Source organism: Macaca thibetana, chromosome 16, assembly GCF_024542745.1.
Source record: "Macaca thibetana thibetana isolate TM-01 chromosome 16, ASM2454274v1, whole genome shotgun sequence".
Taxonomy (NCBI): domain Eukaryota; kingdom Metazoa; phylum Chordata; class Mammalia; order Primates; family Cercopithecidae; genus Macaca; species Macaca thibetana.
In genome coordinates, this window is record NC_065593.1 from 18803050 (window position 1) to 18827001 (window position 23952).

At 42.3% G+C, this 23952-nt stretch overlaps 1 protein-coding gene across 3 annotated transcripts in view; it reads left to right on the forward strand.

Annotated features, from left to right (window-relative positions):
* Positions 1 to 597: 597 nt before the first annotated feature.
* Positions 598 to 23952, forward strand: part of METTL16 (methyltransferase 16, N6-methyladenosine) — an 89211-nt gene continuing 65856 nt past the window's right edge. The window contains exons 1-2 of one of the 3 annotated variants that reach the window (XM_050763557.1): positions 598 to 730; positions 8963 to 9090. In XM_050763557.1, coding sequence (XP_050619514.1) covers positions 8963 to 9090 — 128 coding nt within the window. In that variant the 5' untranslated portion in view covers positions 598 to 730. The remainder of the gene's footprint in view (positions 731 to 8962; positions 9091 to 23952) is intronic. The other 2 variants (XM_050763556.1, XM_050763558.1) reach the window with 2 other exon arrangements.

The window sequence follows — 23952 nt, forward strand, 5'->3', positions numbered from 1 at the left end:
AATACAAAAATTAGCCGGGCGTGGTGGCGGGTTCCTATAATCCCAGCTACTTGGGAGGCTGAGGCAGGAGAATCGCTTGAACCCGGGAGGCGGAGGCTGCAGCGAGTCAAGATCGCGCCACTGCACTCCAGCCTGTGCAACAGAGCGAGACTCCATCAAAAAACAAACAAACAAAAACCTCTGATCCTCAGTTCTTTAGCTGTAAATGAGGGTACTCTTCCCCACCCCAATGAATCTCTCATGATTCAGTGAGTGAGATATCGCCTGAGGACACACCTGTTGCACAAAAAGCGCTCACCGCACGCCATGACGCCCAAGTCTCATACCCTTATCTTCATAACCTGTCCAATCCCAGTGGGTGTGAGAGGTAAGTCTGCAGCACGGCCCGGAAAACTTGTTTCTTTTTCTTTTAAGTGCTTTCCCGCGAATTCGAGCGCAGGTCCTCCTCCTGCCATACTGCAAAGGACTCCGCTTGCCACCACGCCCCCGCCTTCTGTCAGGAGCAGCCAACTCCAGGTCTCGCGACGGTTTCTTCTTTCTTCAGGATCAGCCACAGGTCGCGCGAGAGGGATTTGTCCAATCAGGAGGCTAGATGGCTTCACAAGATGGCGGCGCGCTGGGAGCGTATCCTCTGCGTTTCTAGGAGTTTCGCTCTGCGGCTTCTTTAAGATTCTAGGGTTGTACAGGCCCACGCCAGACACGACGTCTGGCAGGAACCTCGGCCTCAGAGGTGGGTCACTTATATTTCTCACGCAGATCTACTATCATGGGTCACTTAACCTGTGGATCACCCGGGTTCCTCATTCTTGAGTTTTGGGCTAGTGAGGTGCCGACTTCGGGGTCTACGAGGGGAGACCTGATGTGGCTGCGTGTGCGCACGCGGGGGTGTTTGAGAGTGGATGAGTGGGAGGAGTTGGCGAATAGAATAGAGACTAGGATCGAAGTAGGAAAGACTCCCCGGGGTTTAGGAGGTTTAGAGAAATCCAAAACTGAGGCGGGAAGACAAACTGAGCGGATGAGATGAGGGCGTGGAAAGAGTGGAAGAGATGGAGAAATGGCAGTGGCAGGACTAGTGGGAAAAGTCGAATTTATGAGAGAAGGCGAAGAGAGAAGATGTAGGTTGGTGTTGAGGTGGGAAGGATCTGTGCAGAAAGAATATTAAGTTTTGAAATTGGAATTTAGACTATTTTACAGGCCATGTATTAAGAGAATGGTAGTTGAAGAGGGTTAATGGTCAAGAGGAACCAAGGAAACAAGCATGGAGAAGAGAAAGAAAAAAAAAAAGTGAAAGCCTCATTCTCAGGGTTCTACTATTAACTGTAGCTTTCTGGACTGACTCAAGTAACCAGGAAGAAAAGTTTCAGTCCTTGGAGTGAGGTTTTTTTGAAACTCAATGAGGGAGCTTTGTGTCAGTGGTCCGGACGTCGTGCTTTCAGTCAACAAATACGTGAGTGCCTACTCTCTCAGGCACTATTTTAGGCGTTGGGATATGCAATGAACAAGACAGACAAAATATTTTCGCTCTTGAACCTTACTGACGGGAGATTTTTTTAAAGTAAAATATATGGAATATCAGATGGGTAAATTCTGTGTCGAAAATTGAAGCTGGAGCCTGGGTGGCAAAGCCAGACTCCCTTTCTACAAAAAATGAAGTAAATTAACCAGGTACAGTGGCCTGTGCCTATAGTCCCAGGTACTTGGGAGGCTCAGGCGGGAGGATTGCTTGATCTCAGAAGTTGGAGGCTGCAGGGAGCTATGATTCCACTATTGCATTCTGAGCAACAGAATGAGACCCTGTCTCAACAAGAAGGAAAAAAAAAAAGTTGATGCCCAATTAAACTCTGAAGAATAGGATATATTTAGCTAAGAACCCATTGCCCATATTGGGAGGTTAGTTAGAAAAGAGGTGGTTGTATTGACTCATTCTGTATCTGTTCTGACCAGAAAAGTTGAATCATGTAAGAGATGAATTGAATCTGCCGTATCTATAATTTAATTTGTTTCACATATATTCAGAGTATCGTGTTGTGTGTGCACTGTGTCAGCTATGTAGTCTGTAGAATTTTCCTTAATGTGTTACAGAGCCCTCACATGCCCCTGCCTCTTTAGTCACTGTTAGGGTATGGTGACTGTAGTCAGCAACAATGTGTATTTCAAAATAGGTAAAGAGAGGGCTTGAAATGTTACCAACACATAGATATAAAAAATACTTAAAGTGATGAATACCCCACATACCCTGACTGTATCATCACACATTCTATGCGTGTAACAAATACCCCATAAAGGTCACATGTCCCCCATAAATAGGGAAAATATTTTCTATCAGCTTAAAGAAATTACTCTTAGTTTTCTTTTTTGTTGCTTGCCAGAATCACAAGAAAGGACATTTTCTCTTTTTTCTTTTTCTTTTTTTTCTTTTTTGAGGCAGAGTCTCACTGTCACCAAGGCTGGAGTGCAGTATTATGATCTCGGCTCTCTGCAACCTCCACCTCCCGGGTTCAAGTGATTCTCCTGCCTCAGCCTCCTGAGTAGCTGGGATTAGAGGCATGCACCACCATGCCTAGCTAATTTTTTTTTTTTTTTTTTTTTTTTTTTTTTTTTTAAAGACGGAGTCTTGGTCTGTCGCCAGGCTGGAGTGCAGTGGTGTGATCTTGGCTCACTGCAACCTCCGCCTCCCAGATTCAAGTGATTCTCCTGCCTCAGCTTCCCGAGTTGCTGGTACTTCAGGCAGGTGCCACCACACCTAGCTAATTTTTGTGTTTTAGTAGAGACAGGGTTTCACTATGTTGACCAGGCTGGTCTCCACGTTGGCCAGGCTGGTCTCACAAACTCCTGAGGTGATCCTCCTGTCTTGGCCTCTGAAAGTGTTGGGATTATAGGCATGAGCCACCGTGCCCAGCCAACACTTTCATTTTTGATATTTTCTTTTTAATAAAGTCTATTATTTGTATTTGTTTATTTTGAGACAGGATCTCATTGTGTTGCCCAGGCTGGACTGGAACTGCTGGATTCAAGCCATCCTCAGCTTCCGTAGTAGCTAGGACCACAGGCACGCACCACCTTGCCCAGTTGATGTTTTCTTAAGGACTGGGGGCCATCCTCGTTTTATGCTCCTCTCTTTCCTGATGGTCAGTAAAAGGTATGTCAATGCTAGGAAATTAAAACAGGTATATAGTCAGTTTTAATCATAGTGTAAGGGGCAAAATGTAGTAACGGTATGCTGAAAAACTTTCAAGTGACTACTAATCCCCTCAAATTCTGAATTGTTTACTTAACAAATATTTATTGTATAGAAGTTGCTGGGGGTATAGTGAAGATGAGGATGGATATGGTTGCAGATCTGTGTGTGACATATGCAAATTAATTACACACCCAGTAGTAAACTGAGGATCTCTGAGGGAGAAGCAGCACAGGGTGCTTTGAAAGCATGTAGATGGGCATCTGATTGGATTGTGGGGTCAGAGAAAGCCTGCCTGAGTAGAATGATGCTTAGGTTGTGATGCGAGGAGCTAGTGGGCCTTCAGAGGTGAAAGGCGATGGTGGCAGGGTGAGGAGAGTCTTGCAGGCAGTAAGAATAGGAGATGGTGAGACAATCCTCCTACCTCAGTCTCCTGAGTAACTAAAACAAAAACAAACACACATACGCACAAAAACAAAAAACAAAAACCACTGATCATACATCACTACAACAAAGTTGGAAATATTGTGAGAATTACCGAAATGTGACATAGAGACATAAAGTGAGCATGTGTTATTGGAAAAATGGTGCCAACAGACTTGCTAGATGTAAGATTGCCACAAACATTTGATCTGCTAAAAATACAATGTATATCCCATATACCCCCTAAATATATATACCTACCATGTACCCATAAACTAGTAAATCTTGACTGGGCACAGTGGCTCATGCCTATAATCCCAGCACTTTGGGAGGCCAAGGTGGGTGGATCACTTGAGGCCAGGAGTACAAGACCAGCCTGGCCAACATGGTGAAACAGACTACCATGCAGCAGAGAAAGTGGAAGAAGACCAGTGTGTCTCGAAGGGGAAAGTGGCTGGGAGCGTATCCTCTGCGTTTCTAGGAGTTTCGCTCTGCGGCTTCTTTAAGATTCTAGGGGAAAGTGGCAACAAATGAAGTTGGAGGGACAGATAAGGCCTGGATTATGCCTGCCTTGTTAATGATTTCAGACTTTATTAGCCTAAGAGCTTTGGGACGCCACTGAAGGGATTTAATAAGGAAATGTTCACATTTGCATGGGGGGAGTAGCTTGTCTGCTGAATGAAAAATGGCTGGTAGAGGGCAAGACTGGTTATGAAGAGATCAGTTTGAGACTCTTAGAGCAACCCAAGAAAGACATGATAATGATCTGGGCCAGAGAGGTGGTGTTGTGAAGGGTGAAGAACGGGATAAGGTCAATAAATAATTGGGAGATAGGGAGTATTCAGGACATGGTGTGTTGTGAATGGGAGAGGCAGCATGGAGAAGGTGTTGAAGATTTTTGATGTGTGTATCACAAGAAAGATAGCAGTGCATTCGATGAGGCAGGGAAGATGAGGAGGACCAGTTTGGAAGATGAGGAGGCAGGGAAGATGAGGTAGAAGTGATTTAATTTTGCGCATATTGTACATGTATTTTTGAGCCCTTCAAGTGAGAAATATGGTAGGCAGTTGGATATGTGATTTGGAAAAGTCTGGATTGAAGACAACGCTTCTTTTTTGAAATTGGTTTAATTTCCAGTGTAGGAAGCTGTCAAAAAGCCATCTGAAATAGCATTGACAGATTTATGACTATGTAACAAAGATTGCAAAGGAAAAATATTTATTGCTAGGAGATGTTATAATAGAGGATTTGTCTTAACTGGGGAGATTAGGGAAGGAAAGATCTTTTCTTTTTTTTTTTTTTTTTTTTTGAGACAGAGTCTCGCTCTGCCGCCCAGGCTGGAGTGCAGTGGCGTGATCTTGGCTCACTGCAAGCTCCGCCTCCCAGGTTCACGCCATTCTCCTGCCTCAGCCTCCCGAGTAGCTGGGACTACAGGCGCCCGCCACCTCGCCCGGCTAGTTTTTTTTTGTATTTTTTTTAGTAGAGACGGGGTTTCACTGTGTCAGCCAGGATGGTCTCGATCTCCTGACCTCGTGATCCGCCCGTCTCGGCCTCCCAAAGTGCTGGGATTACAGGCTTGAGCCACCGCGCCCAGCCGGAAAGATCTTTTCAGAAGAAATGCTTGAACTGTGAGCCCAAGGATGACTAAGAATTCGCCAACTGAAGAGAGGGAGGGAAGAACATTACAGATAAAAAGAATAGCCTGCTTAGGAGGCTGAGGCAGGAGAATCACTTGAACCCGTGAGGCAGAGGCGGCAGTGAGCCAAGACCGCGCCACTGCACTCCACCCTGGCAACGGAGCAAGACTCCATCTCAAAAAAAAAAAAAAAAAAAAAAAAAAAAACCCAAAAAGAATAGCCTGCATAAAGGCCGTGTGGTCAGGGTGGAAGGACACAAAGAGCAAGGGCTTGTGACTTAAACTGAGTGGTGAAAAGATAGGCAAGGCCAGGTCGTGTAGGGCCTTGTATGTAGGCTGAAGTGATGTTTTTTATTTTATCTTAAGAGTAAGGTTTTGAGCAGGTGGACATAGGGGAAGGACATACTGAGATTTGTGTTTAGAAATGATCACTGCGCGGTGGAAGGAGGGATAGTGAGAACAAGAGTGGATATGGGGAGACCAATTAAGAGGCTACTGTAAACCAGGTGCAGTGGGGCACACCTGTAGTCTCAGCCATTTGGGAGGCTGAGGTGGGAGGATTGCTTGAGCCCAGGAGTTCAAGTCTGGCCTGGGCAATGTAGTCTCTAAAATAAAATAAAGATAAATAAATAAAAAGGCTGTTCTGGCCGGGTGTGGTGGTTTACAACTATAATCCTAGCACTTTGGGAGGCTGAGGCGGCAGGATTGCTTGAGCCCAGGAGTTCAAGACCAACCTGGCCAATATGACGAAACCATGTATCAAAAAAAAAAAAAAAAAAAAAAAAAGGCCTCTGGGCTTAACATTGTTGGGGACAGGGAAAAATAGATTAATTTAAGAGGTATTTAGCAGGTAAAACCTACAGGAGTGGTGATTTCTTGGATATGAGAAACTATCAGGTGACTCCTAGATTTTTGGCTTACATAATACTGTTTAGAAGATTGATCATTATTTAAAAAATAGAAAATAAAGATATTAAGAAAATAAAAGTCACTTCCACCCAGAGAGCTATACATATATAATAGTTAACTATTTTTAAAATTACCAACTACCTGGAGATTTACTAAGCCATTATAATAGTTTCTCTTTCTGTTTTTATTTCTTGCTATATGTACATTTGCTTTTATTTCTTGTTGTAATCTGGAAGAAGACAAAATTATATTTGTTTTCATTTGGTTTTAGCTACCTAGGAATGACAAGATTGAAACTTTAAGTTGGAATCAAAGATATTTTTTCAAACTTTGGTGACATTGTGGTGCGTTACCAAATATTCAGTCCTTGTAAGGACACTGTAAAAGCTAACCTCCAGGCTGGGTGTGGTGGCTCATGTCTGTAGCTGTAGCACTTTGGGAGGCTGAGGCAGGAGGATCATTTGAACTCAGGAGTTGGAGACCAATCTGGGCAACAAAGGGAGACCCGATCTCTACAAATAATAAAATTAAAAATAAATTAGCCAGGCATGGTGGCACGTACCTACAGTGCCAGCTCCTCAGGAGGCTGAGATAGGAGGACTCTGAGCACCGGAGGTCGAGGCTGCAGTGAGGTGTGATTGTGCCACTGCACTCCATCCTGGGCAACAGAGTGAGAGCCTGTCTCAAAACAAGCAAAACAAAACAAAACTAACCTCTAACTTATATCCTTGGCTATGGATCATATAGACAGACTGTGTTCTGTCACTTTGATGCTTTTCTTTTTTTTTTGAGACCGAGTCTCCCTCTGTCGCCCAGGCTGGAGTGCAGTGGCGCGATCTCGGCTCATTGCAACCTCCGCCTTCCGGGTGCACGCCATTCTCCTGCCTCAGCCTTCTGAGTAGCTGGGAGTACAGGTGCCCACTACCACGGCCGGCTAATTTTTTGTATTTTTAGTAGAGATGGGGTTTCACTGTGTTAGCCAGGATGGTCTGGATCTCCTGACTTCGTGATTCGCCTTCCTCAGCCTCCCAAAGTGCTGGGATTACAGGCGTGGGCCACCGTGCCCGGCCTGATGCTCTTAAAGGAATAATTTTCAGCTTTCTTCCCTTGATTAAAAAAAAAAAAATTCACTCTTACGTTGTCTACATTTTTAAAATTATGGAAAAATAAACATAAATATACCATTTTGGCCATTTTTAAGTGTACCATTCAGTGACATTAAATGTATTAATTCTCTTGTGCAACCATCACCTCTATCTCCAGAACTTTGTCATCATTCCAAAGTGAAACTCTGTACCTATTAAACAGTAACTCATTCTTCCCTCCCCCAGCCCCTCATCACCTCTATTCCACTCTCCGTCTGTGTGATAAGTTTACCTCTTCTGGGTGCCTCATATAAGTGGAAGCATACAATATTTGTCCTTTTGTGTGTGGTTTATTTCCCTTAGCATCATGTTTTCGAGGTTCTTCCATGTTGTAGTGTGTATCAGAATTTCATTCCTTCTTAGGGCTGCGTGATATTTATTGTATGGCTATACCGTATTTTGTTGATCCATATTGATTGTATGGATATTCCATATTTTGTTGATCCATATTTAGTGTTTGGATATACTGTATTTTGTTGATCCATATTTAGTGTTTGGATATACCGTATTTTGTTGATCCATATTTAGTGTTTGGCTATACCGCATTTTGTTGATCCATATTTAGTGTTTGGATATACCGTATTTTGTTGATCCATATTTAGTGTTTGGATAATACCGTATTTTGTTGATCCATATTTAGTGTTTGGATATACCGTATTTTGTTGATCCATATTTAGTGTTTGGATATACCGTATTTTGTTGATCCATATTTAGTGTTTGGATATACCGTATTTTGTTGATCCATATTTAGTGTTTGGATATACCGTATTTTGTTGATCCACATTTTGTTGATCCACATTCATCTGCTGATGGACACTCGGGTTGTTTCCGACCTTTTCACTCTTGGGAATGATACTACTGTGAACACTGCTGTACAAATATCTGTTTTAGTTCCTCCTTTCAGTTCTTTTGGGAATATACCTAGGAGTGGAATTGCTGAATCAGATAGTAATTCTATGTTTAGCTTTTTAAAGAACCGCCAAGCGTTTTTCGACAGCAGCTGTGCCACTTCACATTCCCACCAGCAATGCACGAGAGCTCCAATTTCTTCACATCCTTGCAGAACACTTGTTGTTTCTGTTTTTTTAATTTTTAATTTTTGGTTTTTTGTTGACGGTAGCCATTCTAGTGGGTATGAAGTGGTATCTCACGTGGTTTTGATTTGTATTTCTCTAATGACTAATGATGTTGAGCATCTCTTCATGTGCTTATTTGTTGTATATATTTTTTAAAAGTAGTTTCTACTTTGTCACTTGATTGGCAAAGACATGTTGGCTATAACTATTAACTTGGCATCCACAGCTTTCCCCACTGATTTTTTTTTTTTTTTTTGAGACGGAGTTTCACTCTTGTTGCCCAGACTAGAGTGCAGTGGCACAATCTCGGCTCACTGCACCCTCTGCCTCCTGGGTTCAAGCAGTTCTCCTGCCTCAGCCTCCCGAGTAGCTGGGATTATAGGCTCCTGTTACCACGCTTGGCTACTTTTTGTATTTTTAGTAGAGGTAGGATTTCATCATGTTGGCCAGGCTGGTCTCGAACTCCTGAATCAGGTGATCCACTTGCCTTGGCCTCCGAAAGTACTGGGATTAGAGGCGTGAGTCACCGCGCCTGGCCCCCATTAATGGTTTTTAATAAATATGCTGATTTTCTCTCTCTCTTTCTCTCCTTAAGATGGCTCTGAGTAAATCAATGCATGCAAGAAATAGATACAAGGACAAACCTCCTGACTTTGCATATCTGGCATCCAAATATCCAGATTTTAAGCAGCATGTTCAGATAAATCTGAATGGAAGAGTGAGGTAGGTAACGGATGAAAACTTACCGTATTATTCTTGTGTGATTCAAATGGATACGATATAACAGAAAGCCCACCTGAATGTTAATCTGAGACATTCGATTAAACTTCCCATGCGACCTAGGACAAATCGCTTAACCTCTCTTGGTCTCAGCTTTTTAATGTATCACATTAGAGGAATTGACCAAATGCATTTCAGTTTCCTTCTGGAAAAATTCTCGTGCTGTCCGAATTATTGCTCACCCTACAGAAATCCCAGAGTGACTGCAGAGACTTAGTGTTGTGCTCTTCATGATCTAAAACGTAGTGACTGGTAGGGATCTAAAGACTTTTTTTTTTTTTTTTTGAGACAAAATCTCGCTCTGTTGCCCAGGCTGGAGGGCAGTGGCATGATCTCGGCTCACTGCAACCTCTGCCTCCCGGGTTCAAGCGATTCTCCTGCCTCAGCCTCTCGAGTATCTGGGACTACAGGCGTCCGCCACCACGCCCAGCTAATTTGTGTAATTTTAGTAGAGACAGGGTTTCACCATGTTGGCCAGGATGGTCTCGATCTCCTGACCTCGTGATTTGCCTGCCTCGGCCTCCCAAAGTGCTAGGATTATAGGCGTTAGCCACCACACCCAGCCTTTTTTCTCTTTTTTCGAGAGAGGGTCCCTGTCGCCCAGGCTGGAGTGCAGTGGTAGGATTATAGCTCGTTGTAGTCTCAAATTCCTGGGCTCAAGCAATCCTCCTACCTCAGTCTCCTGAGTAACTAAAACAAAAACAAACACACATACGCACAAAAACAAAAAAACCACTGATCATAGATCACTACAACAAAGTTGGAAATATTGTGAGAATTACCGAAATGTGACATAGAGACATAAAGTGTGCATGTGTTATTGGAAAAATGGTGCCAACAGACTTGCTAGATGTAAGATTGCCACAAACATTTGATCTGCTAAAAATACAATGTATATCCCATATACCCCCTAAATATATATACCTACCATGTACCCATAAAAACTAATAAATCTTGACTGGGCACAGTGGCTCATGCCTATAATCCCAGCACTTTGGGAGGCCAAGGTGGGTGGATCACTTGAGGCCAGGAGTACAAGACCAGCCTGGCCAACATGGTGAAACCCCATCTCTACTAAAAATACAAAAATTAACCTCCCAGCAACTCGGGAGGCTGAGGCACGAGAATCGCTTGAACCCAGGAGATAGAGGTTACAGTGAGCCAAGATTGCACCACTGCACTCCAGCCCGGGTGACAGAGTGAGATTCTGTCTCAAAAACAAAAAGAAAAGAAATTAAAAGTAATAAATCTTTTTTTTTTTTTTTTTTTTTTTTTTTTTGAGACGGTGTCTCGCTCTGTCCTCCAGGCTGGAGTGCCGTGGTGCAATCTTGGCTCACTGCAAGCTCTGCCTTCTGGGTTCACGCCATTTTCCTGCCTCAGCCTCCCAAGTAGCTAGGACTACAGGCGCCCGCCACCACACCTGGCTAATTTTTTGTATTTTTAGTAGAGACGGGGTTTCACGGTGTTAGCCAGGATGGTCTCGATCTCCTGACCTTGTGATCTGCCCACCTCGGCCTCCCAAAGTGCTGGGATTACAGGCGTGAGCCACCGTGCCCGGCCAAAAGTAATAAATCTTTAAAAAGTTTTTTAAAAAGACTCTTGTTACAGGGAAAAAGAAATGTGTCTGTGAGGGAATGGGAAGAAGATATGGCAGTCTTGAGGAGGACTTCCTTGTTTTTCTTTTAGAGATGAGAGCAGTGTGAGCCTATGTATAGTTGGCAACCTCAGACGTTTTGCAGGGACCTGTGGTAGTCATAGGAGAGAGGAGATGCGCTCTTGGTGTAAATGACCTGGCGGCTCCCAGAAATCTTCCCCTTCCTGCCTGCTTAAGTAGGAGTTGTTGATGGTTGTCTGCACTGGTAGAATGTTCTTCCTTTTTACAATCTTTTTTTTTTTTTTTTTTTTTTTTTTTTTGAGACAGAGTCTCATACTGTCACCTAGACTGGAGTGCAGTAGCCCGATCTTGGCTGACTGCAACCTCCACCTCCCGAGTTCAAGTGATTCATGTGTCTCAGCCTCCTGAGTAGCTGGAATTACAGGCATGCGCCACCACAGCTGTCTAATTTTTGTATTTTTAGTAGAGATGGGGTTTTACCATGTTGGCCAGGCTGATGTCTAACTCCTGACCTCAAGTGATCCGCCCACTTTGGCCTCCCAAAGTGCTGGGATCACGAGCATGAGCCACCACGCCCAGCCTACAATGGCTTTGTATTTAATTCTGTGAGTTGTATTAAAGAAGAATCACCGGGCCGGGTGCGGTGGCTCTTGCCTGTAATCCCAGCACTTTGGGAGGCCGAGGCGGGCAGATCACGAGGTCAGGAGATCGAGACTATCCTGGCTAACACAGTGAAACCCCGTCTCTACTAATAATACAAAAAAATTAGCTGGGTGTGGTGGCACACGCCTGTAGTCCCAGCTACTCAGGAGGCTGAGACAGGAGACTGGTGTGAACCCGGGAGGCGGATGTTGCAGCTGAGATCATATCAAAAAAAAAAAGAAGAATCACCAAAATTATAAACTCAACTAATATGGAAAAGAAATGTCAGACAAAACATTAGACCTTCGATGGGTTAGTGTCACTTATTTGCTTAACTCCTAAGTGCTCTCTTAAGGGAATCAGGGGTGTTTTGGAAAGGGGACATTTCTAAGATAGTCTTGTTAAGTATCAGTCTTGAGGGTGCCATTTCTAGCTGTGAAAATTTTTTTTTTTTTTTTTTTGTGACAGAGTCTTGCTCTGTCCCCCAGGCTGGAGTGCAGTGGCGTGATCTTGGCTCACTGCAACCTCCGCCTCCTGAGGTTCAAGCAATTCTCCTGCCTCAGCCTCCTGAGTAGCTGGGGTTACAGGTGCCCACCACCACACCTGGCTAATTTTTTTATTTTTGTTTTTAGTAGAGACGGGGTTTCACCATGTTGGCCAGGCTGGTCTCGAACCCCTGAACTCTTGATCCACCCGCCTCGGCCTCCCAAAGTGCTGGGATTACAGGCGTGAGCCACTGTGCCCGGCCTTAGCTGTGAGATTTTATGTAATTTTCTTAGCTTTACTGAGACTGAGTCTCCTCACCTGAAAAGGAGAGATGAGAGTACATCCTCGGACGGTTGTCATGAAGGTTAGCAGTAATGCACATAGAATGACTAGCATTCTGTAGACACTGGTTCATGGTAGGTGCTCGTATTGTTGTTAAGCCTGGTATAATTAAGGTGGCAAGATGGCTAGTGTGATACCTTGTTTTTCTTCCCTGCACGTGCCACTGCTTTGTTATAATCATATCTGACCATTACAATGAGATTTTAGTTTGTTTTTTCACAATAATCAGTTCCATAGGAACAGCCTGCAATTTAGTTCAGCGCTGTCAGTTGAGCTTGAATAGAATGTGACACTTAACTGATTTGTTTTTATTTATTATTTATTTATTTATTTTTGAGATGGAGTCTCACTCTGTCGCCCAGGCTGGAGTGCAGTGGTGCGATCTTGGCTCACTGCAAGCTCCGCCTCCTGGGTTCACGCCATTCTTCTGCCTCAGCTTCCCGAGAAGCTGAGATTATAGGCGCCCGCCACCACGCCGGCTAATTTTTTGTATTTTTAGTAGAGACGGGGTTTCACCGTGTTAGCCAGGATGGTCTTGATCTCCTGACCTCATGATCCCCCCGCCTCGGCCTCCCAAAGTTTTGGGATTACAGGCGTGAGCCACTGCGCCCGGCCCTATTTGTTTTTGTTTTTATTTTTATTTATTTGTTTATTTATTTTAACTGATTTGTTTTTAAACCAAAGACCCAGCATTGAAGGGCTTTATCATGCTGGGTAGACTGTACCGTTTTTAGCACCTCAGTGACCATCTAAAGACTAGAAACCAACTTTGGAGTAACACTGGGAGGCTTTTGGCTTTTGTTGTTGTTATATCAGGTTCAGCTTCTATAGGATTAGAATGATTGTTATTTTAGCCATGGATTACAGAAATGTGTCTGTTCAAAATCCGTCTATAATGGTGATACTGTATTCATCAGTGGCAGAGCGGGAGTCATTCTGGGGAAATCGGCCATGAGCCTGTTGACAATGGGCTATTTTGGGGAGCTGGATGTGTTAAACAAACAACAAAGACTGAAAATGAATAAACTGCTGATTTTCACGTGAGAGCTAATTTTAGTTCCTGGGCCTCCCTATAATCTCGGAAATGAGAATGAAAAAAGATCTTGCCTGTGTTCAGGATTTTTGAATGTCCCAGGGTGCTAACAAGACCTAGATACTTAACTAGTGAAGTCGAGTGACTTGACTTTGCCCTACAAAAGTATTTCTAACACTCAGACTAGTGTCTGGATCTTTTCAGAAACAAAAAATAAACAACAAAGTCTAAGAATCAGGTCTTCATTGGTGTTCACTTTATTTCCTCCCATTAAACCAGCCTCAGCTTAATGTCTTGTACTTTTTTAGGATATGGTTCCTTGTGATTAAATTGTGTGCTGTAGTTCATCATTTTGTAAGTTGAATATATATAAATATATTTATGAATATATATATATATTTGAATAAGAAGAATTGTTTATGTAAGCAACAGCTTTCTTCGAAGGCCCTTGGAAAACATTAATTATATTGTTCCCTTGCCCAAAATGTCTCTTGAAGCTGTGTGATGAGTGCTACAGCTGCAGCACTATCTTTTGGTGATTGCTGTCACCGTGTTATGGAAAGCAAGTGTTCTAGAACCAAAGGCCCGTTTTCCATTTTTCAGAAAAGGAATTCTTTTTTACTATACAGATATTATAGACTCCTTAATGAGAAAATTACAGAAATCTATTTTTCCTAACTACATTTATAATGGTGTCACATACGTACAAAAAGTCACAGTTCTTTTACCCTAAAAGATGAAATGAGTCCGTAATCTCATCTTTCTAAGCCCTTGTCTTTATTCATACGTAGTAATTTTTCTGGTTGTCATTTTAGTTACATACAGTCATGCGTCTTCTCCCCCATTTGACATTATCCTGTAAGCATTTTGCATAAAGTTACAAAAGCTGTAATACGTCCACCCAAGCGAGTACAGTGTAGTCATTAAAAAGAATAAGACCGGGCTGATCCACATATACTTGTATGAAGAGAGTTTACATATTTAGTAAAAAAAAAAAAAAAAGTGGAATTATGTAATTAAATGTGTTTAGATAGTATAGAAAAGTGAGGTGAGTGGAAGTCTCCACTTGACTCATCTACCCACCTACATGCATATCCAGAGTCCCTGCTTAGCCTTCCAGACTTTTCCTCTGCATCTATTTATACAGGGTCTTTTTATTTTGTTTTTACAAGAATGCAGTCGGAATGTACATACATACTTCTGCTCAACTTCTTTTTCAAACGTAATATATTGAGGAACCCTCTTCATACAAGTATGTGTAGATCAGCCTAATCTTACTATTTTTAATAGCTGCATCGGGTTTTCTTGTATTATAGCTTATTTAGCCAATTCCATATTGATTACTTTTAGCTTGTTCCTAAATTTTCTGTAGTACAAAACTTAAATTTAACAGTTCCTCTTTTATCATTGGACTTTTTTTTAAGTTTCACTGAAATTAGGGTAAGTCACTGGGCATTGCTAGGAAATCGCAGTATTCTTTTTTTTTTTTTTTTTTTGAGTCTCGCTCTGTCACCCAGGTTGGAGTGCAATGGCGTGATCTTGGCTCACTGCAACCTCCGCCTCTCGGGTTCAAGCATTCTCCTGCCTCAGCCTCCTGAGTAGCTGGGATTACAGGCACGTGCCACCACGCCCAGCTAATTTTTTTTGTATTTTTAATAGAGACGGGATTTCACTGTCTCTACTAAATGGCAATTACAGTCACCTGCCACCATGCTCGGCTAATTTCTGTATTTCTAGTGGAGACGGGGTTTCACCGTGTTGGCCAGGCTGGTCTCAAACTCCTGACCTCAGGTGATCTGCCTGCCTCGGCCTCCCAAAGTGCTGGGACTACAGATGTGAGCCACTGCGCCTGGCCAGAATCACAGTATTCTTAACCATGCCCGGAAAGGGCAAAGAGGTATTTGGATGACTAGATTTTTCTTTTCTGTTATTTGCTCTTTAGTTAGCATAGGCATGGTCATTTAAAAGATCAGCCTGAAGGCCAGGCTTCAGGCTGCTTCATGCTTGTAATCACAGCATTTTGGAAAGCTATTGCTTGAGGCCAGGAGTTCAAGACCGGCCTGGTCAATATAGTGAGACCCCCTTCTCTATAAAAAATAAAATAAAAAAAAAGAATGAAAAGATTAGCTTGATTGATCAAGATACAATTTCATATTTTGCCAGTAGGATTTTGGATTCTTTGCTTAATTTAGGGTTATCAGTAGTGGTTGTTTCCATTGTTTCAGGATCTGTGTTTTTGTATATTACTATCTAATTGCTTATTTGACCCATGAGAGTGTTTAAAAATTGGACATTTTCTTCAATAAGTCTTCTGTATCAGAGAGTTGAAAAAGTGGGAAGGATGTCAGCACAGTACTTGAATAATAATTTAGGGCCACTTAATTTTTTTTATTGTTGTGAGAAACACAACATAAAATGTCCCACCTTAATCGAGTTGAAGTGTACAGTGTGTTAACTTTGTGCTCGTTGTTGTACAGCAGATTTCTAGAACCTTTTCATGAGTTAGACGACTTTAGATACCTTTACCTTAAAGTAGAATCATGCAGTATTTGTTGTTTTTGACTCACTTGTTTCACTTAGCATGATATCCTCAAAGACTCTGCCATGTTCTAGCACGTGACAGGATTTCTTTTTTTTTTTTTTTTTTTTTTTTTTTTTTTTTGAGACGGAGTCTCACTCTTGCCCAGGCTGGAGTGCAGTGATGCAATCATGCCTCACTGTAGCCTTGACCTCCTGTGCTCAAGTGATCCCCCTGCCTCAGCCTCCTGAGTAGCTGGGATTACAGATGTCCACCACCACACCTGGCTAATTTAAATTTTTTTTTTTTTTTTTTTTAGTGGAGACAGGGTCACTCTTTGTTGCCCAGGCTGGTCTTGAACTCCTGGGCTCAAGCAGTCCTCCTGCCTCAGCCTCCCACACTGCTGCGATTACAAGTGTGAGCTTCCACTCCCTGCCCTCATTTAATCTTTAGCTGATTCCGGGGTGGTTTATAACTCTGCCACTACCAAAGCAGCTCTTTAAAAGGTCTCCAGCAGCCTCATGTCACTGACTCTGATTTTCAGCCCTCCATTGCCTTCTGAGCAGCAAGTCACTCTGCTGGTTGGTTCCTTCATGGATCCGCTCTTGCCGTGGCCTCCTTGGCACCAACTGAAAACTCTGGTTTTCCTTCTTGCACTCTGGTGTTCCTTTGTCTCCTGGTGGAGCTTACTCTGTGATGACTGTGCATACAGCTATTAAAGGAGTTTTCAAAGCTTGCTCTCCAGCTCTCTTTCCTTCGCACTTTACATTTTCTCCCTCATCGCTGTCATCCGTGCCAGGGCTTCACTTGTTTGTTTGCAAATCACTCACACGTTTATTTCTACACACCTCTTCTCTGGGCTCCATCTCCACTTAAATGTCTCAAATACAGCTCAGATTTATATTTCTCCTCAAAAACGGTTCTGTGCCAGAGTTACTAACTTCAGTTAGGGTGGCACTGCCTATCCTGTTGAACAAGCCAGAACCTTGGGAGACTCGTGCGAAACACGGCATCCCTTAGCTCACATGTGATTCCATTGCTAAATCTCACAAATGTTCCCTCCAAAATATCTCTGATTCCTTTCAGTTTTCCCTATCTCTGCCATTGCTACCTTTATCTAGATCTAGCCTTTTTTTTTTTTTTTTTTCTGAGACAGGATCTCACTCTGTTGCCCAGGCTGGAGTGCAGTGGTACAATTTCAGCTCACTGCAGCCTCTACCTCCCAGGCTCAAGTGACTCTCCCACCTCAGCACTGCGCCCCACCCCCCAGTCCCCCGCCTAGAGTAGCTGGGACCACAGGTGCGTGCCACCACACCACCACACTGAGTAATTTTTGTATATTTTGTAGAAGCAGGGTTTCACCATGTTACCCAGGTTGCTCTCAAACTCCTGGACTCAAGCTATCCACCCACATCGGCCACCCAAAGTGCTGGGATTACAGGCGTGAGCCACCACACCCAACCTTTAGCCTCTTAATTCAGGTATAGCAGTAGCTTCCTAATTAGAGCCTTTGCTTCCACTTTGTTCCAGCTTTGTTCTATACCAGACTTAAATCCTTAACATAGAATATAATTTTATCAACTGGGTGTAGTGGCTCACGGCTGCATCACTTTTGGAGGTCGAGGTGGGCAGATCACGAGGTCAGGAGATCGAGACCATCCTGCCTGACACGGTGAAACCCCGTCTCTACTAAAAATACAAAAAATTAGCTGGGCATGGTGGCACGTGCCTATAGTCCCAGCTACTCGGGATGCTGAGGCAGGAGAATTGCTTGAACCTGGGAGGTAGAAGTTGCAGTGAGCTGAGATCACGCCATTGCACTCCAGCCTGGGCGACAGAGTGAGACTTTGTCTCAAAAAAAAAAAAAAAAAAAAAAAAAAAAAAAAAAAAGAATATAATTGTATCCTGGTGTGATTATTAATAGTTTTTACTTTCAGAAAAGTTTCAGATGGGATATGATAAAATTATATGGTCACTCTAATTATAATGCGCTACATAATCTGGAACCTGCCTTCCTCCCCAGCTTCACCTTGAATTGTATGTGCTTACTTTGCTTTCTGCAAAGTGTAGACACAGTGACTGTCTCTTAGTACCTGGAATACTCCAGAAGTTCTGCCCTAGGGTCTTCGTACTTGCTGTTTGCTTTACCTAGGACCCTAGAATGCCACGTTCCCTTCCCCTCATTCCTTCCTTTGTGAATTTTTCTTCCATTGTCAGTTCTTAGATCAGTTGTCTCTGCAGGGAAGCCTTCTCTGACCTTCCTAAGGCAGATCCACGAATTAGGGAGGGTCAATAGTATCTTTTACCTGTGTTTTATAGCATTTGTCGCAGTTATAGATTTACAGGTATTTAAGTGATTTCTGGATAAGACCCATCCTCTGCCAGACCGTCCGCTTCAAAAAGGGAGGGATTGTCTGTGTTCGCTTTACTGCAATATCCCTAGCATTTTGCATAATACCTGGCACATAGTTGACACTTAATAACTGTTTGTTGAATGAATAAAGGAATACACGCCAGCTGTCACAGTTTCTTAAAAATTCTGACCTATTCTGTATACCTCAGTTGAACAAAGTGTGCTCAAAAGAAACATATTTATATTTCACTTTTAAAAGTAGAGTAGCCAAGTACCCCAACTTTCTTTACAATTCTACTATTTACAATAGAGTACAGCAGTGGTCTCCAGCCTTTTTGGCACCAGGGACCAGTTTCATGGATGACCATTGTTCCATGGACCTGTGGTGGGGGAGGGGTGGGTTTGGGATGATTCAAGCACTTTGCATTTATTGTGCATTTATTTCTGTTATTATTACATTGTATTATTTCATTACATGAAATAATTATACAACTCACCATCGTGTAGAATCAGCTTGTTTTCCCGCAGCTGGCTTCCCCTCAGCTGGGCGGTCCCATGTAGGGGTGATGGGAGACAGTGACAGATCATCAGGCATTAGATTCTCAAGGAGTGCTCAACCTCGATCCCTCGCATGTGCAGTTCAGGAGGGTTCATGCTCCTGTGAGAATCTAATGCTGCCACTGATCTGACAGGAGGTGGAGCTCAGGCAGTAATGCGAGCAATGGGGAGTGGCTGTAAATTCAGATGAAGCTTTGCTTGCCACTCGCCTCCTGCTGTACGGCCCAGTTCCTAACAGGCCACGGATCAGTATCAGTCCATGGCCCAGGGCTTGGGGACCCCTGTAATAGAGGGGACAGCCCATTAGCCTGTGAGTTGTATAAGGCTTGCAGTTATTATTTATTGCCCATATTAATGTTGAGAATCAGATCCATTTCATATGAAAACATGGATCACTGGTTTTGTTTGAAAGTGTTAGAGAGCTGGCAAAACTGGGCGGGCAAATCCACACGACATTAACTACTTAGAACAGAGTGGTGGTCACTGGGCGCGGTGGGTCACGCCTGTAATCCTAGCACTTTGGGAGGCTGAGGCGGGCAGTACACCTGAGGTCAGGAGTTCGAGACCAGCCTGGCCAACATGGCGAAACCCCGTCTCTACTAAAAATACAAAATTAGCCAGGCATGGTATTACATGAGTGTAGTCCCAGCTACTCGGGAGGCTGAGGCAGAAGAATCGCCTGAACTCAGGAGGCGGAGGTTGCAGTGAGCCGAGATTGCACCATTGTACTCCAGGCTGGGCGACAAGAACGAAACTTTGTCTCAAAAAAAACCAAAAAAAGAACAGAATGGTGGTCATAACCTTTGAAATGGCCATTTGTGGCATCTGGCATAGTGCTACTAAAAGTGGTTATTGAACTGGCTGCTTAACCACAAGCTATTTGTTACTGTCCACAGAGATAAGGACCTTGTGCCGTATGTTTAGGTTACCTCACGTTTCTTTGGTTTCGTTGACTTTTTAATGTGTTGTTTACATTCTGGCACAAGCTCCTTATCTTATCAGGGACTGGCATTTTGAGTAGTACCAATAGCTATTCCTTATAAATATTTTGAAACCCCTGATTTTCACAGTTACTTTGAAATGCCAGTGCAAAATAGCAATACTTTTGTTACTATTTGCTGCCCTTAGATAATACTCTTTATCAAATTTATTTTATAAAGTATCTAAGTTATTAAGTTTCTTTAATAGAGATTTTCTGAAAACATTTTTCTCCTCAAATGCCTTTTACCATGAAATTTTACATTTGAGATTTTAAGCCTTTGAACACAGACATAGATTATTTTTTCTTTTGTGTGTTTAGCAGTGAAATTTAGTTACAAGGTCGGGCTGCCATTCTAATTAAAGACACGAATGTGTTTGAATGCCTTAGCATGGTACTTAGATGTGAACTTCTTCCTCACGTGTAAAACTTGACTTTCGTTCCTGTATCATTGAAGAAAATGGAATTGGCCCATCCTTCTCACACACTTGACTGATTTCACAGGAATGAAATATTCTTGTTAGAAGTAAAACTGAAGTTTTTATAGATTTTATACCTTTTTATTGCTCATCATTTATCTTGTTGATCCTGAGTTTATACTGCTTTTAATTGAATAAGAAATACAAAGATAGTGCAAATCTTTTTTTTTTTAATGTGAAAATTGATTGAGGCCATTGCTGTGCTGTTGAGTAAAGCAGAAATGTGTTGGTGGCTGTTGTCCCTGGATTAACCCTCTTTTATTAGCCCCCACAAATGACAAAATTAATACATATCCAATTCTGATCCCTAAGAATAAACTTAATACCCCTTTAAATAGACTTAATGTATTTTAATGAGACTTTCAATTGCTAACATATATTTATGCAATAAACATCTGCTTCCACGGTCCTATAGAAGCTGTTCTTTAAAACCAATACCCACAGAAATGGAAAGTCAGTCACTTTTTAAAGTTATTATTCTCTTGGCCTCCATCAGCATTTTATATCTTTAACCCATTCTGCATAGTTGCTCATTTAATCCTTTTGATCCAAAAATTAAGGTTGTCTGTTGTAAAATAACTCCTGTTTTTCTTTTTTTTTTTTTTTTTTTTTTTGAGACGGAGTCTCGCTCTGTAGCCCAGGCTGGAGTGCAGTGGCCGGATCTCAGCTCACTGCAAGCTCCGCCTCCCGGGTTCACGCCATTCTCCGGCCTCAGCCTCCCGAGTAGCTGGGACTACAGGCGCCCGCCACCTCGCCCGGCTAGTTTTTTGTATTTCTTAGTAGAGACGGGGTTTCACCGTGTTATCCAGGATGGTCTCGATCTCCTGACCTCGTGATCCACCCGTCTCGGCCTCCCAAAGTGCTGGGATTACAGGCTTGAGCCACCGCGCCCGGCCTGTTTTCCTTTTCATTTGTAGTTGTCTGGGATACTTTTGGTTAAGCTTTTATCTTCAACCTTTGGCTCATTTTGTTTTAACTGTAGTTTTTGTTTAAAACAGTTTATTATAGTGAGTAGATTTTGACTTTTGTGATCTAATCTGAGAGTATTATGAGTTTACTATTTACATTCATTTCACATTCGTATCATGCTTTGTTCTTGTTACTTTTCTTTTACACTATATAATCTGATTTTCACCTACCTTTCCTTTACTGCCCCTGATTTTATTTGATTATATTATTTATCTTCATTCTTCTAGTGTTAATATTCTTTTTTTTTTTTTTTTTTTTTTTTTTTTTTTTTTGAGGCAGGGGCCCACTCTCACCCAGACTGGAGTGCAGTGATGGGATCTTGGCTCACTGCAGCCTTGACCTTCTGGGCTCAAGTGATCCTCCTGCCTCCTGAGTAGCTGGGGCCACAGGCTCACACAACCACCATACTCCCACATCCAGCTAATTTTTGTACTTTTTGTAGAGACGGGCTTTCGCCATGTTGCCCAGGGTGGTCTCAAGCTCCTGAGCTCAAGCAGTCCGCCCACCTCAGCCTCCCAAAGTGCTGGGATTACAGGTGTGAGCCATTGGGCCCAGCCAGTTTATCTTCTTAAATGTGTGCTTCTATCTCTGCTACTTAGTTTATCACCTTTAAATGAAGTCTTTTGACCCTGTGTATAAAAGCTGAGGAACTCCCTCTCCCTTTTCTGTTTCCTGTCCTGAATTTTGATTATGTGTATGTTGTTGTGGTTTGTAAACACTGACATTTTATTATGTAGCCACAGTTCACAGGTGTTTTTATCTTAGCTCTCTGGTTAAAAAGGCTTAAATGCTCAGTGCCGGTTGTTTTGCTATACAGTAAGTCCTCACTTAGTGTTGCCAGTAGGTTCTTGGAAACTGCAACATTAATGAAATGATGTGTAGCAGGTCCTCTAATAACGTCATTTCCTTGTAAGTGATGAGAAAAAAAATTGATTTTGTTATATATGGTTTCGCTTCAAGTCAAAGAACCTATTGTCAATGTTAAGTGAAGACTTACTGTAGTTCCTTAATTTATCTCTATTGATTAAACTTTTTCCATTAGAAATTTCTTCACAGGCCGGGCGCGGTGGCTCAAGCCTGTAATCCCAGCACTTTGGGAGGCCGAGACGGGCGGATCACGAGGTCAGGAGTTCGAGACCATCCTGGCTAACACGGTGAAACCCCGTCTCTACTAAAAAATACAAAAAACTAGCCGGGCGAGGTGGTGGGCGCCTGTAGTCCCGGCTACTCGGGAGGCTGAGGCAGGAGAATGGCGTAAAAACCCGGGAGGCGGAGCTTGCAGTGAGCTGAGATCCGGCCACTGCACTCCACCCTGGGCGACATAGTGAGACTCTGTCTCAAAAAAAAAAAAAAAAAAAAAAAAAAAAAAAAAATTTCTTCACAAAGAGCTCATGAAAACTCTACTCCTTGAGTTCCTGTACACTCAAAATGTTTATCTGTCGTCATTATAATCAAAGTAAGTTTGGCTGAGTATAAAATTGTGTCACGCTTCTTTTCCTCTAAGAGCTTTGTAGTCAGTGTTCTTTTATCTTCTACTATTGAATGGTGCTGTGTGGAAATACAAAGGTAGCCTCATTTACCCTACTGCGTCCCTAACCCCAAAATCAATTGTTTAACTTGTTTGCCTAGATATCTAAAGGATTTTTTTTTTTCTTGTAAGCCTTAAAGTCTGGTAATTTTTCTAGGTGTTGGTATTGCTAATTTTGTATCTTTTCCTAGGAACATAGTGAGCCTTCTATTTCTAGAAAGTTATCTTGAATCATATCTTTGAATATTTCTTTATTCTAATCCTTTGGTTCTGTTATTCAGAATCCCCAGTTATATGTAAGGGGGTCTTCATTATTGACCTCTCTTATGTTTACTACTTTTTCTTTACTTTTTAAAACTTCTCACTCCTTTCCATTTCATTTGTTTATTGAGATATAGTTCACATACTATAAAATTCACTCTTATAACTCAGTGGTTTTTAGTATATTGATACTTGTACAACCATGTCTACTATCTCATTCCTGAATTTTGTTTAATTTTGCCTGGTTTTTTGAGTCTTGCTTGCTTTATCCCTTTCTCTTCTTCTCTGTATTATTGAAGCATATAATATCATTTTGTTTCGTAATTAGGGGTATTGACTTTGGTCGCTTTGTTAAGGGGGTATCTGTCAGATTTCTTTATTGTACTGTTATTATTTTATCCTTTTATAGTCTGGTAATTGATATCAGTATCAAGGTAATTAATAATTTCTGGGGAAGTATTTTGTGACTGTGTAAATATCCTGTTTTCTTTTTTTGTTTTCTTGTCAGTGTTGTTTTTTTTTTTTTCCTGAGACATGGTCTCACTCTGTTGTCCATACGGGAGTGCAATGGCTTGATCTAGGCTCACTGCAACCTCTGCCTTCCAGGTTCAAGCAACTCTCCCAGCTCAGCCTCCTGAGAAGTTGGGACTAAAGGTGTGTGTGCCACTATGCTCAGCTAATTTTTGGATTTTTTGATAGAGATGGGGTTTCACCATATTGGCCAGGCTGGTCTTGAACTCCTGACCTCAAGTGATCTGTCCACATTGGCCTCCCAAAGTGTTGGGATTACAGGTGTGAGCTGCTGTGCCCAGCCCAATATCCTGTTTTTCAACAAACTTTTACTCATTATTTTTAGCATCCATTGATAATTCTTAAGTGAAACAATTATTAGCATGGTGATTGCCACATGTAAATTATCTAACTCTTTCACTGCTTCTATGTTTAAGGATGGACTCATAGGTTTTATTCTATGGGCCATAAATCCCTTGTTAGCCTTCTTCATTCACGTTGACACAGGTTTGGCCAAAGATAGCGCCATCAA